Source organism: Maniola jurtina, chromosome 4, assembly GCF_905333055.1.
Source record: "Maniola jurtina chromosome 4, ilManJurt1.1, whole genome shotgun sequence".
Classification (NCBI taxonomy): Eukaryota; Metazoa; Arthropoda; class Insecta; order Lepidoptera; family Nymphalidae; genus Maniola; species Maniola jurtina.
The window spans coordinates 9093673-9108960 of NC_060032.1; the positions used below are offsets into that span (position 1 = coordinate 9093673).

The 15288-nt window shown below is 39.1% G+C and overlaps 2 protein-coding genes across 14 annotated transcripts in view; both read left to right on the top strand.

The window, feature by feature from the left end:
- Window positions 1-568: 568 nt before the first annotated feature.
- Window positions 569-15288, top strand: part of LOC123864449 (regulating synaptic membrane exocytosis protein 2) — a 30938-nt gene continuing 16218 nt past the window's right edge. For 9 of the 13 annotated variants that reach the window (XM_045904871.1, XM_045904874.1, XM_045904882.1 and 6 more), the window contains exons 1-9: window positions 2737-2979; window positions 7087-7291; window positions 7675-8167; window positions 10074-10609; window positions 11052-11268; window positions 11592-11756; window positions 13189-13322; window positions 13781-14026; window positions 14566-14703. In XM_045904871.1, coding sequence (XP_045760827.1) covers window positions 2870-2979; window positions 7087-7291; window positions 7675-8167; window positions 10074-10609; window positions 11052-11268; window positions 11592-11756; window positions 13189-13322; window positions 13781-14026; window positions 14566-14703 — 2244 coding nt within the window. In that variant the 5' untranslated portion in view covers window positions 2737-2869. Of the gene's footprint in view, window positions 810-909; window positions 1042-2736; window positions 2980-3050; window positions 3278-7086; window positions 7292-7674; window positions 8168-8928; window positions 9015-10073; window positions 10610-11051; window positions 11269-11591; window positions 11757-13188; window positions 13323-13780; window positions 14027-14565; window positions 14704-15288 lie in introns of those variants that run through there. The other 4 variants (XM_045904878.1, XM_045904879.1, XM_045904877.1 and 1 more) reach the window with 4 other exon arrangements.
- Window positions 1989-2696, top strand: LOC123864490 (cytochrome c oxidase subunit 6A1, mitochondrial-like). The gene has a single exon (XM_045904973.1). The coding sequence runs from the start codon at window positions 2090-2092 to the stop codon at window positions 2501-2503; it is 414 nt and encodes a 137-aa protein (XP_045760929.1). The 5' UTR covers window positions 1989-2089; the 3' UTR covers window positions 2504-2696.

The window sequence follows — 15288 nt, forward strand, 5'->3', positions numbered from 1 at the left end:
TGTGTGTGTGTGTGTGTGTGTGTGTGTGTGTGTGTGTGTGTGTGTGTGTGTGTGTGTGTGTGTGTGTGTGTGTGTATGTTTGTTACTCCTTCACGCAAAAACTACTGGACGGATTTGGCTGAAATTTGGAATGGAGATAGATAATATCCTGGATTATAAATCCACGCGGGCGAAGTCGCGGGCATCGGCTAGCTACCTATATATTTTTAATACTTTTATTAAATTAATGTGAATTCGTGGAAACTGGCAATTAAGAAAAATAAAATGCCAGCTGACAAAAATGATTGTAGCAGAATAAATTTTTTGTTGAATTAAGTATTTTTAATAAATATTTTATATTAAAAAACCCGTGAAGTGCGAGTTCGCATCGCACACGAAGGATTCCGTACCATCGTAAAAGATATTATATATACTCAATATAGTAACACTTTTAAGCAGAAAACTGCGCCATCTACAATTATTATGTGATTTAGTAAATTAATTTATTCGTGAAGACATTTTTGTTGTGATGTAACCACAAATTCACGGTTTTTGGATTATTCCCTTTACTTGTGCTATAAGACCTACCTACCTATCAAATTTCATGATTCTAAGTCAAAGGGAAGTTCTTGATAGACACAACGGACAGACGGACACATAGCCAGACAGTGTATATCTACTAAGGGTTCCTTTTTTCCTTTTGAGGTACGGAACCCTTAAAATGGAGAGAGAGCGTCAAACTGTGGAATACAAATTCCTTGATATCGATACAGTAACGGAAATTTTCAGACATGAAGTAAAGGGACCTAGACAGACAAAACGCCTTTAAAGTATGTATGGCTGGTGGTTGCATGGGCGATTAACCCCAATGGGCTTTGAAAAATGTTTAGTTTTGGATCAATTTGTGTACAAATAAGGCTTTTATTTCAGCAAGGGCTGTAGAAACTTCGGGTTCATATAACGGTATCAATCAGTGAATGGATTGTTGAACGAAGGAGTTCAGCGTAAAATGATTTGCAGGGACATGCCATCAGAGCTATAAGCACGACCTCCTTAGTGCAGGTACATACTTTTGAATCGTCGGTTTGGAATGCCTTTCCCACCAAGAACCGTCGGAACTCTTTGATTATACTCGAGGTAAAAGTAGTCATTGTATCTCTCCAGATCTTACCATACAGAAACCATATCTACTCGTGCAAAAACACATCAATCCGTTAATGTGTTGAGACATGATTGAAGGACAAACCAAGAAACAAACACATTTTCTCATTTATAATATCGGTACAAAAGTAGATAATCTTGTACGATGGCATTTGGTGCGAATCCTAATCGCACTTGAGCGGTTTTTATACCTTGGCTACGTAGTACGGGCTAGCTACGGCGGCGGCGCGGTATAGAGGACCTTGCGAACGGCGTAGACGTATTGTCTACGAACTATGAAGCCGAACAATCAACAACCATTCTTCAAAGCCACAATATTAACTTTTCTGTCGCTGGATTCCATTAATTCATTAGATATTAGTACTTAAATTATTATTATCTAAATAATCAATCCATCTGTTAGAGTATAATCACCTGTCGATTAAGTTAGAGTCTGAGTTTAGGTACTTTGCTTAACAACTTTAACATTCAACAACCTTAATAATTGACAGAAGTAATATGATTTTTTGACAAGTAACTTACTAGTAAGTAACTTTTATACATATACTTATAACTTTTATATATGTATATACTAATCGATCATTAATAAATATTTAATTACTACGGAAACAAACTCTGGTAAATAATTTAAATAAAATAAAATAAAGTAAACCTATTTATTGCTAATCTACTGCTAGTCTTTCTAAAACTAATATTCTTTGTTAAATGGCAGAGAATAATGGCATGGAAGAGATTTTCGATCCAATAAACAAATTCTGAGTACGTGCCTATATATGGTTAATGGTACCTATTTCACGATTTGCAGTCCAAAAACAATTTAATTTTGAAAAAGAAAATAAAAACGTCACAATGTCATAAAAATCAAACTCAAACTAGAAAATTTTAAGTGCCGTAGGTTATATGTAATTTTTGAAGTTTAAATAATTTAAAATTGCAAAAAAATCTCAAAATGCTCATCACTTCATCATGCAAGATAAAGGAATTATTGAAAAAGAGCGGAATAAGGTTCTACAGTTTATGTTGTCCGCCGCGGCGCTCGACTTGCTCGCCCGGCGGCGGCGTGCCCGGCGCGTGTCGCCCTTCTAATATCCCAGCAAACCCTTGCTGTCCACACTACCCTAAAACAGCTTTAAAACGATACAAGTACATCTCGCTCTTCATATGTTTGCCGCTCATTCTCTTTCAAGCAATCCTCGTTAGCGGATGTGCTCCTACGCACAAGACAGAATGTCGCGATTACGAGTATATGCGCATCCGCACGAAAAAATATCCATGGGGTAGCGGTCAAGAAACCCTTTTTCATAACGAACACGTAAACTTTCTGCCGGGTGAATGCGTACCACCACCGCTCGATTGTGATTGAACCTATCCTACTAATTAAACCGATATTTTACACGATTCATTCATAACCCTAAGTACATACGACCGATACCTTCGTATCAATGTCTCGTTTACGGTTGCAAGAAAAATATAAATAGAACACCAAGGGTCTGCGAGGGAGCGATGCGCACGCATCGGAACGAGAAAGGGCGTCAGTCGGCGTCGGCGCGCTAATGTTGGCCTAGAGCGTGCGATCAATAGTCGCGCTGACGTCAGTGTGGTGTCGCGCCATTGGCCCACCCGGCATTATTAAATAAACCTCCGGGGCGAGTGGCGCTGAACGTCGCCCCGCGGCACAGCACCGCAGCACGCGGCGGGCCCGCGCACCGCTCGCGGCTCGCCGCCCGCCATGGACGACATGCCGGACCTGTCGCACCTCACGCCGGAGGAGCGCGCCATCATCGAGGGTGTCATAATGCGCCAGCGACAAGAGGAGCAGCGAGAGCACGAGATTATGAGGTGTGCCCGACCCTCCTCCCCCGCCGCTCACCACCGACTCCCACCCCGTTCCATCCCCGCTCGCCATCTTTCTCTAATGCACCATATGTGATAATGTTGTGAATGTGCTTTTATTATAATTTATCCAACTTAATGTACTTGGAATGATCCTACATTATCTCGGTTCTTGCAATAAGATTAACATATAATCGAAAAAATGTGCAGTTGAATAAGTTCCGTAACTCGAATATTTATAACTCAGCTTTGATATCGACGTGAATTCAGTGTCATATCTGCGCGATCTCACAGCGGTGATTACGTATGTATAAAATAGACGAAATCGTCAGAGTACCTAGATATGAGTAGTTCTAAACACACAACTTTTATATTATTTTTTCATTTTATAATACTAAAAGTAAATAAAATAAAAAGAGCAATCTTTTGATTTTTCTTTTTTCAAATACATTGCATGATGTGTTTTAGAGAGTGAATAACACCTCTTAGCTACATAATTAAATTATAACCAGCTACCTTCCTCCCAGTTGCAAAATCTTTTGGCATAATACTAAAGTGCTCACTAAGTTCCTATACACTAAGCTCTCTATTATTTATTTAAATGGCTTTCCAAATTTGAGTGAAGAAATTAGAAATATATTGTTATTTAGTATTTTCTGTGTAAACTTCTATATATAATATAGGTATGTAAAGTAGGTTGCACTGGTTTCTACTTAGTTATTGACGTTAAGTAGACGCTTCGCTTGCGGGAGCGTGGATGCAGTAAGATATTTTAGTGACCTACTTTCAGACCTGCATAACACTACTAAAGCAAGCCTTGTGAGCGCTTTGTGTTCGCATGCAATTTACACCACTATCTATAAAGAATGTTTAACAAATACCTAAATATCCATCTCAAAATAGCATAAAACAAAATCATAATCTGCGTTTGTCTGTGCATTATCTTATATCTTCTTAACTTTATTTGTATGTTCTTGGGTACCTACTGGCTCGATACTATCTATACTAATTAATAAAATTGGAGTGTCTGTCTGTTATTTCGAAATAACTACCTCATATTAATCTCATATGGTGTGGTTATTTGAATGATACCATAACTGAATCACACGTTTTTAAAATTTTGTTCTGGTGTTTGAACGGGCTAATCTTCGGAACGGCTGAACCTATTTTGACAGGATTTTCACAGACGAGTAGAGAATTGACCAGGGAGTAACATAGGCTACTTTTTTAACCGACTTTCAAAAACTTGAACTCATTTTCAATCAAAAATCAAAATGGGTCACATTGTGCTGAAAAATTGAGACCAAAATTCTTGATTACGTTCAAAAGGTATAAGTTAGGTATGAGTATATACCGTTTTGATCGAAATAAAGTCACAGTAAAGTTCCAACAGCTTTCATTCGTTTTTTGCTCTTGTTAAATCTTATTTCTAAAATTACACCATTATGTTCACCAAGTCCTCATTGTAAACTTTCCCTGAAAAAATCGAAACATCTCGCAACACCTTTTAGTTGAGAAGTATTTCGATATTTTTGATGAGAGGTATATTATGTTATACAAACGAACCACTAAATTTCAGATAATTCGAGCAATTTTATGGTATGTGAATGCGTTACAATACTATGCTTTAAAATACTAATATTTTAATCATTATTCCTTGGAACATTTCGGTATTTTACAAGTAAAGCCGTTTCGCATGCCCGGCTCGCTGCAATCGATTTTGTATGTAGATAAATAGATAGACTACATTATACTATTATCTGTTACCTATGTATTCCCGTATCGTTCAACTGATTAAGTAGAACCTTTGTACAGTTAGTGCTGGGACTTGCTGGAAGGTTTCTGACATGGTATCGTCAAGAAACAACAGAGGTCAGAGGTTCGATTCCGGGCACACACCTCTAATTTTTTTAGCGATTTAAGCAAGGTTTTAAGCAAATAAATGTTACTTGATTTAACGGCGAAGAAAAACATGCGAGGAAAGCTGCATGCCTGATAATTCTCCTCAATGATTTCAAAGCTGTGTGGCCAGCGTTACAGACTAGGGCCAAACCCTTCGCATTCTGAGAAGAGACCCGAGCTCAGTAGTGGCCAGCCCACTTGATTATGATGATGATGATGATCATCGTCAAAAACACAGCTCAAACCGCTGGTCCAACAAGTTTGAAACGCTTATAGGTTCTTTCTTTATCTTTTAAACACGTAAACACTCAATTTTTACAAATACATCCAATGCTACTGCAGTCTTCATGCAGTCTTTGGGTTTTGATAACATGTATATTAACCATTTGACTTAATTAAAGGCAGCTGTTTTGAAACAAGAGATACCTATTATATATTCATTCTTAAAATTCTCAGAAAAACCTAAAATCAACAACAGAGGGTGCTAATAACTGAGCGAACGAAAGTATATTCCACGACAGGTTGACATGGCAATCGGGGTATGAGGTGGGGATACGCCTCGCACACCCGCACGTCACTCGCGCTCGCCCGCATCGGGTTAGTGCGGGGGTTGTGCGAGTGTGCGGGGCGTTCCCTCCCCGATTGCCATTTCAACCTGTCGCGTAGGTACCTACTATAATATATACTATAGGTAAGTAATATTATGGCATAATATTTTCGACAACGCGTTCAATTGTAGAGTTCAACATTAACAAATACCTGAATATATAAGTTTAGATATTTATGTTTTGCAGTTACATAGTCGTAGTCAAATATAAAATCCAAACAAAACCTGCTAAGGCATGCATAAAAATCCAAAAATATTATTATCATGATGTACTTAATTAGGTAATGTTCTTACATTTTTTATTCATGACAACTAATTATAAGCAATTACAAGTGGACAAAGTACCATATATAATGATTAATTATTTATTGTAATAGCTCCTACATAAAATACTGGACGGGATTAATTTCCTAAATAATTTTTCCATTTTGTTTCATCATAGATGAAGAGATTTTTTTAAAAATATGTACATATACGCTCGTTTTTGCGTTGATGTAGACACTGTAGTCTCCCAGTACACTATCAAGATATACCTACTGCATGCAAAATCTAAAGTTTCCAGACTTGCATTTCTCAGTTTCCATTTTGTTTAGATTGAAACCCAAAAGGAACCCCGTCAAATAGTAAATATATTAAATATATATAGTAAATACTAAAAAACTTTTTCTAATGATAGAGTTAATATTTTATTTATTTAAATTAGAGCCTCGATAGCTCAACGGTTGAGGAGCGGACTGAATTCCGAAAGGTCGGCGGTTCAAACCCCACACGTTGCACTATTGTCGTACCTACTCCTGGCACAAGCTTTACGCTTAATTGGAGGGGAAAAGGGAGCATTAGTCATGAATCATGATTAGCATGGCTAATATTCTTTTAAAAAACAAAAGAAATATAATTTAGTGCTCAAAGGTATATGTACTTAGTAAGTGCCCCGTGCGAACACAATAATGAATAGCGTTATCCTTGTATATATTCTCTGAAAGCCTATCCTATTCAGTTTCACGAAGCAAAGAGGACTTGAGGCTGGCTGAATTTCCAACCACCTCAGCCGATATTCTCGATAACATTGTACTTTCTATCAAGATATTGAGCATCGTTCGCCACAAGTTTTTAGACCCTTATAAGTAGGTATCTTAAGAATTCTCTGCATTTTACTGGAACAAATCATTAACATGTACACTCGTAACTTATCCGTGCGACAAGTTTTATTTAAATGTTTTATCCTTATATTGAATTGTACATATATATGGAAATTACTCAACAGGATAAGTTCATAAACGAAAATTCTTACTATATACGCTTTTAACAAGTAGGTAGTTACCTAATTTGAAAAATCCGACGGCGGCTTACACCGCATTATGTTTGGTATTAGTCAGTCAGCCGGTCTGCTTTTCCTTTTATTTATTTAGATCCTCCAAGGGAATAAAATCAAAACCAAACTTTGAAGTATGGTAAATCATAAACAGTTAATCAAACGGGAATGTGTTGCGGAACCGGTTTTGGAAACCTAAATTTGAACTCTAGAAGATGTAGACTGTATATAGTTTAAAGATTGTGTATATCAAAATTAGCAACATTAATAGAATATTATCGTTTAATGGCAGGCGTAAACAAGACGAAGTAGCGGTGCTCGAGCAGACTATTCGTACCAGAAACGAAATGCACCGAGCAGCCGGAGTAGAGCTAGCTGCCACCTGCCACATCTGTCTGAAGACCAAATTCGCGGACGGCGTGGGCCATTCTTGCCACTACTGCAGGGTCAGGTGCTGCGCGAGGTGTGGTGGGAAGGTCTCTTTACGCTCCAATAAGGTAAATTAACAACTTTCAGATTTTGGACAATTTTAGAGATTCCTTCAATGCTTACCTTTGCTACCTCACACATATCTCGCAAAGGCTTCCAAGATAATTCCTAGAGAGCACGTCTGTACCACTGCACAAAATCAATTTTTCCATCTTTCAATTCATTAAAATAGTCCCCAGTTTGCATGCATTTGAAATTTTTCATGTTTTGTAGAGATCAACAAAATATGTCAAGCAATACAATTTTTAATGCAATGTCCCGGGTCCTCGCACTTACTTCCTGAATAATCATGCACTTTTTAGAGGAAACTAAACAAATTCTTAAATTCTGATCAATAATGTTTCCTGTAAAATATAGCTGCAAGGATATTTAAGGTAATAATAACTTACAGGTTATATGGGTTTGCATACTCTGTCGCAAAAAACAAGAACTGTTATCAAAAACCGGTCAATGGATACACAAAAGCGCCGGTCAAGATTCAATGCTGTGGCGAATGGAGTCCGATTTGAGAGGCTTACCTCCTCAGGGGGACACTTCGTTAGATAAAAGGCCGAAATTAGAGAGGGCACACAGCGCCGCAGAAAAGGAGAATCTACCTTTGCAAAGATCGGGGAGTGCCCTGCGGCGGCAGTACAGTCAGCAGGAGGCACGGTGTTATGGAGAGTTGGAAGGGCTGGCCCGAACTCATCCTCACCTCGTGCATCCGAGACAGAAGGCGGCGTACGGCGTGGAGGACACGGGCATGCCCGCGGCCGGCGCGCACGCGCAGCTGCTGCTGCCGCACGCGCCGGGCGCGCACCCGCCGCTGCCGCCGCGCTCCTCCTCGTCCGACGACGAGGTGCCCGAGTGCGTCTCCGACGAGAACGACGAGTACCGCGACCGTGGTGAGTGAGCACGCTCTCCCGCGCCCGTCCCGCTCTCCCGTCACCCGTGTCGTCACCGATCCCTTCCATCCGACCAACTTTTGTTTGCCACCTTACACGACAGCTACACTACACAACACGCAATAAACGTTTTACATAAACTTGCCAATATTATCGAGGCATATTATGTCTCCATTCATAAAAACTTCGATTTAAATTTACTTCATATTAACCCTCAACATCTTGGAGCGATACAGTTAAGGTGTTCCGTGCGAGGTATAGAAGTTTTCTTTTGTTAATTCTGTAGCGATTAATAAGTACCGGGGTAATTTAAATCAGTAAGAGATATATCCTAATGGCCACAAACTTTAATTCTAGAGCACCTAAACTTATCCATAGGTACATATACATACTTTATGTTTACATCATTTCTGTTCATGTAGTATATGTGTGAGAGAACAATAATTATGTAAGTATTCTGAATCTTCATTACTCCAAATTTTTTAAAAATGTGTTCATGTTATTTTTTTATAAACAGATACCTTCTTTCAGATAAAAGCATCTGCTTAGTGTTTGAACAATAATGAAACGTATCACATGATTATATTGAACTTTAAAAAAATGACAATCATTAAATATGTACAAAGTTTTTGATAATAAATATCGAATGCCGCGAGCGTCTCGCGCGCCTCTGCTACGCGCCCGGTTCGTTGTCGCACCGCGCCGCGTCGCCCCGCACCGCGCCGCGTACCCGGCCTCATCTCGCCATGCACTGTTCGCAGGTATTGCTAGAGATAGGAGCGCTCCCGGGGCTACGAGAAACCAGCGGCAAGCGATGTTAGATGAGAAAATGAAAAAATTCTTATCGGTGAGGGCGTATTTCAGGGAAATGATGCGTTGTAACTAAGCTAATTTTGTTGATGTTTCAGTATATTGTTAATTGTTATTGTTCGTTTTATAAAATCTACTCTGATCGACAACCTTTGAACGCTGTTAACCAAATTTCTATCCTTCTTCGTATATTTGAGACATTTGTCATCATACCAATCATTTATTCAGGCAGACGTACATAGATGTTTAAACATTTTTGCAGATTATCATAACTTGTTGAGTAACAATAGTAGGTACGCAGTTTTAGATGCAACATTCCGTACATTAGTGTACCTCTGCCATTTTATTACTATTGCTTGAACCAGTCAATGTCTTGATTTTGACAGAGATTCCATACATTTTGCATCAAGAATGCTTGTTTTGTGGACGACTTTATTTTTTTTCTAATTTAAAATTCATTTAAATGCTAAATTATGCTTTTATCGTCGGCACAGTTAATGTTATAAACATCTTTTAAATTATTTACTTATTATGTATTTAAAGAGAATAATTATGTCCCACACTTTCTACCTTAAGCAGAAATTCTTTTAACACAGAGATTTTTTCTGTCATTATTACAAAGCACTATCTAATTGTGGTTCAAGCAATGCATGTTTGGGCGAAAAGAAGTGTACTTTCTTGGTACCTATTAAATAGACCCCATGGGCGTGTTTGATGTAATTAACCGTTCTTTTATCTATAGTGAAACTTCAATAAGTTGGTCACACATTCTTTCCGCTTGCGCGTGATCACCGCTTTAATTGCGATTTATTTGTTTTGAAGCTGAACTTTTTGATAGGCTCCAAATAGTCTAGTGAAAAATTTGAATACAATATGAACAATGAACATAGAATTATAATTCTTATGAAGTTTAATATAAATATGCGGACTTAATACAAAATTTAACAGATAAATAAATTATTGAATCGGTTTCATAATTACGTATTTGGAATTACAAAAGAGTCGGTTCCGGGCGCGTACGGGCGCGCAAGTCGTTGGGCGGTAGTCGTAACTGAACCGTGCCGAGCCGTTGCCATTTATGCGTTGTCATTCTTAGGACAACTCGAAGCGTGTTCATCTCTTCGGCACTCGCACCTGCGCAGCACCAGCGTGGCTGCCAACAATTATTACAATTTGACTAATCACTCACCGGCGTCATACATGCCGGAGGCGCGCGGAGCGTTCGACGCGGGCGCGGCGCCCGCCGGCGGCCGCAGCTTCGACTCGGCCACGGACTGCCGCTGGCGCGCCCGCGACGATGGCGAGGGCTCGTACTTGCGCCCCTACGTGCCGGACGGAGGGCCGCGAGTCGACCGTGCCGTATATAAGAGTGCCTATTTGTGGGAAGACTCATCCGATAACAGACGGTTCACCGAAAGGAGAAAAAAAACTGTTCGCTTCGATGGCCACGAAGGTGCTGCGACATTCCCTCGAGGTGGTCGCGACGCCTCGGGCGCCCCGCACGACTGGGCCTCCTTGCGCTGGGAGGCCGAGCGCCAGACCAGCCAAGACTCCGCCACCAAAGACTCAGGCATCGATACCTCTAGCACTTTTACTTCCAGTGAAGACTCGAACAGGGGCGATTGCCCTAAGGTACATAATGATCATTGCACTTTTTCATACTAACGGTACCTCTTAGCTTGCTTTTTGAACCGAAGATTTACAGCTCACATAAATAAGTACAATTATTTATTCCATATTCAAATTAAAATTATATATTGGTTGTGAATGCAATTTAAACACTATTTCGTTTTATGAGATTATAAAATAGAATGCGACTATAAGGGTTACTTATGAATCGATGGATTGTTTAGAAAAAAAAACTAGGTAGGTATATATGTATGGGCTAACGATTAGGCATATTTGTGTTTGGCTGTAGCATGATTGCATTGGCAGGCATGAATCGTCCTAGTACCACTGAGTGTGCACTTTCGTCATTGCGACACACTTCTAGCCAAATTTGCTGATTTTTTTGATGTGACAATCATTTAAGCATTTTGATAGACCATATTTAAGCGTATATCGTTGCTAACAGTTTCCACTGAACTGGCAAGTTTCAACCGATGGTACGCGTATGGTTGGGCACATGGTTCTACGCAAGACTGTGGTAGAGGGCAGTTCACATTCCTCGGCCGCGATTCTCGGCCTGAAAGTGGTCGGTGGGAAAATGCTACCGGACGGAACGCGCGGTGCTATCGTCGAGAAAGTCAAGAAAGGTTCTATCGCAGACTTAGAGGGACAACTTAGAATAGGTTAGTATCATTTCTAATCGTTGTGTTTACTATTGTATGACCACATATCAAACATGCTTTTAATCAGCTGCGTCGCGCGTCGTTTAGCATTCATTGGTTAATGTGTAACATTATTCTGCCATAACAAGCATCAAGCCAACATTGAAACTGTACAAAAACATTGTTACAAAAATCTGTAGCTTTTTTGACTACGTTGTAAACTTGCAAAAACTATCCGTGGCGTGATTTGCCCTCTAGACGTGCTCAGCCTGGTTATAATCGTTGCACCGTGTTGCAATACACCACTGTAAACAGTAATGTGTTTACGCTACCTCTCTGCATAGGAGACGAAGTGTTACAATGGAATGGCATGCCGCTGCAAGGGCGCAGTGCGGAGGAGGTGGCGGCGGTAGTCGCCAACAGCAAGCACGACTCGCACGTCGAGCTCGTGGTGTCCCGCCCGCTGGCGCCTACCCGCCCGCCCGCGCAGTCATGGAGAACTCATAAAGGTAACCTGTTTTTTAAATTTTAATCTCAAGTTAGCTTATTCCCACAAATCCGTCAACGCAAATTTTAGGTTTTTTGAAATTTTATATACTAAAATCTTAGAAGCGGTTTATATTAAAAAGACAAAGGTTATACAAAATCTCAATTTTCAGTGTACGTTTATGGTTTCATCTGTACTTTGATATCTTAGTCGCTCAATTTTGTGATTTATAATTGTTATACTTACACCATAAATTTTTAACAATCATAAAAAAATGTGCTTAGCTAGATGTTGATACTTAACACGATTATGCAGTTTAAATTTTTTAAATCGAGTATACTGAAATGTGCATAAAATAAATGTAAATATTGTTAGCGTGCGTGTGACCCGTGGTGTTGACATGACGTTTCGTTATTCGTAGTGTAAGTTTATTGCGTGTGTTAATTTAGTGAATGAATGTAAAAATTGACTAAGTATGCCAAAATCGCTTTCACAAAAAAAAATACCTAAAGAGTTCCAAGACAATTTCGCTGTATTTCCTGTGGTTTTGGATCTCCCCATATTGTCCCTGTCTTAAAAAACACACTGTATATCTAATAGGCATTTTAGGTTGGTAAGGTTTTTAACCTTATGAACTCTTGGATTTCAGCTCACACATTTGCTGAAAATACAAGCCTTGTGGTAATGTTGTAGCAGCGAGCGACGCCCAGTGTCAGAATATTATAGTCGCGTAGCGCGTAGCTGTGTCGTAGCTCGCTACGGCACCCTATATTATAATTGACTTTCCCGTAGCAATGTCGTAGCGTTCACAGTTTTGGAAATTAAAATTCTTAAATAACAGTAAAAAAGGTACAATAGCAAAATAATTCTGAATGCCGTCGACTTCCGATATTTTTTGTAAAATTATCTCCATGCGGTATAATCACAGCTGATTCCTAGTTTTGTATAATCATTCCTACTCGGATAAAGAAGTTTAACTTCAGTATTGTAACAGCTTTGCTAATAGTCTTAGAGCCAGTGCGGACCAGACCTTCGTTATTTTATAAATGCTGAAAGTGTTTCTGCGCATTATCCCCTGGGTATTGGGTAAAGCTATTAACGCTCCAGGACTCCTCTCCTTTGTACTATGACAGCCTAATTTTTGTTTGTAGCTATGTATGTTCACTGCTGCTGCTGGCGGTTCTGTGTTTTCACGCAATAATATCTAATAATATACTTACTGAACTTTTTTGGTGGCAATAGCTTAGTGTTTAAGAGCCCCAGGATAGAACCCCGGATGACGTTTTTTTTTTAAAACAATATAGTCATGCTAATCATGACTAATTCTAATAACTAATTCCCCGTGCCAGGCGGGAGTGCGCCGGGGGTGGGGTTTGAACCACCAACCTTTCAGAATTTAGTCCGCTCCTAAACCGTTGAGCTATCGAGGCTCTAAACTAATATCTGTTTTTCAGAGGTGTACACCGAAACAATGGGTGGGTGCGAGAAACCAAGCGTATTAGTGACGTCACCGGGCTCGCCAGACATGCACGCGCGTCGCCGCTCTGCGCGTCACAACCACCACGTCGGCGTAGCTGGCCGTATACAGGTAATGCACTTTTTACACTTGTTACATTACCGTAAGTTCTGCCTCATACGATAAAGATAGCGATATTATTATTGTTCGACAGATCACTACTCATATTAAAAATGCGAAATTGTATTTGTTTTTTTTTTTCAATATAGAGCAACAAATTCAAGTAATTTTTGGCATGGATATAGTTAAAGACTTGGAGAAAAAAGCAAATGCCAAATTTGCTTTTTTCATCGTGGAAAATTAAAGAGTTCCCGCGGGAGTTTTAAAAACCTAAAGCCACGTGGACGAAGTTGTAGATATCACAAGTGTATAAATAGATTGATAGATATTGTAGGTACAATAAACACTTATTTAAAACTTTTTAGACAGTATGTATGTATGTATATACCTACTTTATTGCACCACAAAACACAAATATTACTACTACTTACTACTTACTTATTATTTACTTGTTTTTTCTTCCCTAACAGCTAAAAGTTTACTTCGACATCACGGCTCTTCAGCTGCTAGTGACCGTGGTTTCAGCGACTGGCCTGAGTCCGAGAACCGATGGCTCTCCTCGATGTCCGTACGCTAAAATCTTCCTGCTACCGGACAAAAGCGAGAAAAGCAAACGCCGGACCAAAACACTCGCCAATACACTGGAACCAAGGTGGAACCAAACATTTGTGTATTGTGGCATACGAATTACTGACCTCAAGAAACGAACTCTGGAGGTAGGATATTACGTTTCTCTTTGTTCTATTTACCAATTCACAATACTAATATTATATAAATTCGAAAGTGTCTGTCAGTCTACAAGCTAGCTTTTCACTTAATCGATTTCAACGAAGTTTGGTACAAAAATAGCTCTAATCCTGGGGAAAGACATAGGTTTAGGTTACATTAGGTTTTGGTCCCGCAAAATCAAAGTTCCTACGGGATTTTCAAAAACCTAATTCCACGTTCATGAAGTCACGGACATCATTTATTTAGAGATAGCTTGTATCCCGTATACGAGAATATGCTAGTTTTATCCCAAAAAAATCGAAGAGTTTCCTTAGGTTTAAAAAAATCTTATAATCATAGTCTAGTAATCAATACGGGAACTGTCCCGTATAACGTTATAATTTATACGTTTAACGTTATAATTTTTTCTCCGCTGTTCTTCCACAGTGTTATTTCTAATGGAATTTCCAAAGAAAATGTCTTACCTATTTATAGTATTATTATAATTGTATCTTTATTATTTTATCAATTTAAAACTTCATCACAGGTCACTGTGTGGGATTTAAATCGCTACGGTCCCAATGATTTCCTGGGCGAAGTCTTACTCGACCTGGACACCGTTATGATGAATCATGAACCTAACTGGTACATACTGAAACCACACGAGGAAATACCTGGATATAGCGTAAGTATCTACTTTTTATTATTATAAAATTTTAGTAGCTTGTCTGTTCAATTCGTTTTAAGAATTTAACAGTTCAAGCATCATTCGCCAAAGCACACTGTTCGAGAATTATCATTAAAGTTCGGCCAATTCACAACAAATCTTTATAAATTATACACTTAAACCTTCTCGAAAAATCTATCTAACATATATTTTATTCATGAAAACCGTTCGAAAATCCATACAGTAACTATATAGTTCCTGAGATTATCAGGTGAACACTCGTCCGAGGAAGTTTGTATTTTCATATCAGTATGGTCAAATTTTAATCTCAGGTGCCTATTAGAAATTAGGACATGAGTTTTATAAAGATGAAGAACCTTGAAGAAGAAGATGATTGGTACGCGCAATCGCAAGGCTTTACAAGTGGGGTGGTCAACTATCTAGCCATAAATGTTTCTGCAAATAAAAATCTTGTATCTTGTATCATAGCCATAACCAACTAGCTTGATAGAATCTGTTTTTCGAACCGGTGCGGTGGTAGAAGAGCCTTGTCATAGAATAAGTGGCACATGCTGTCCCGTATAAAATAAATAAATTCATTTC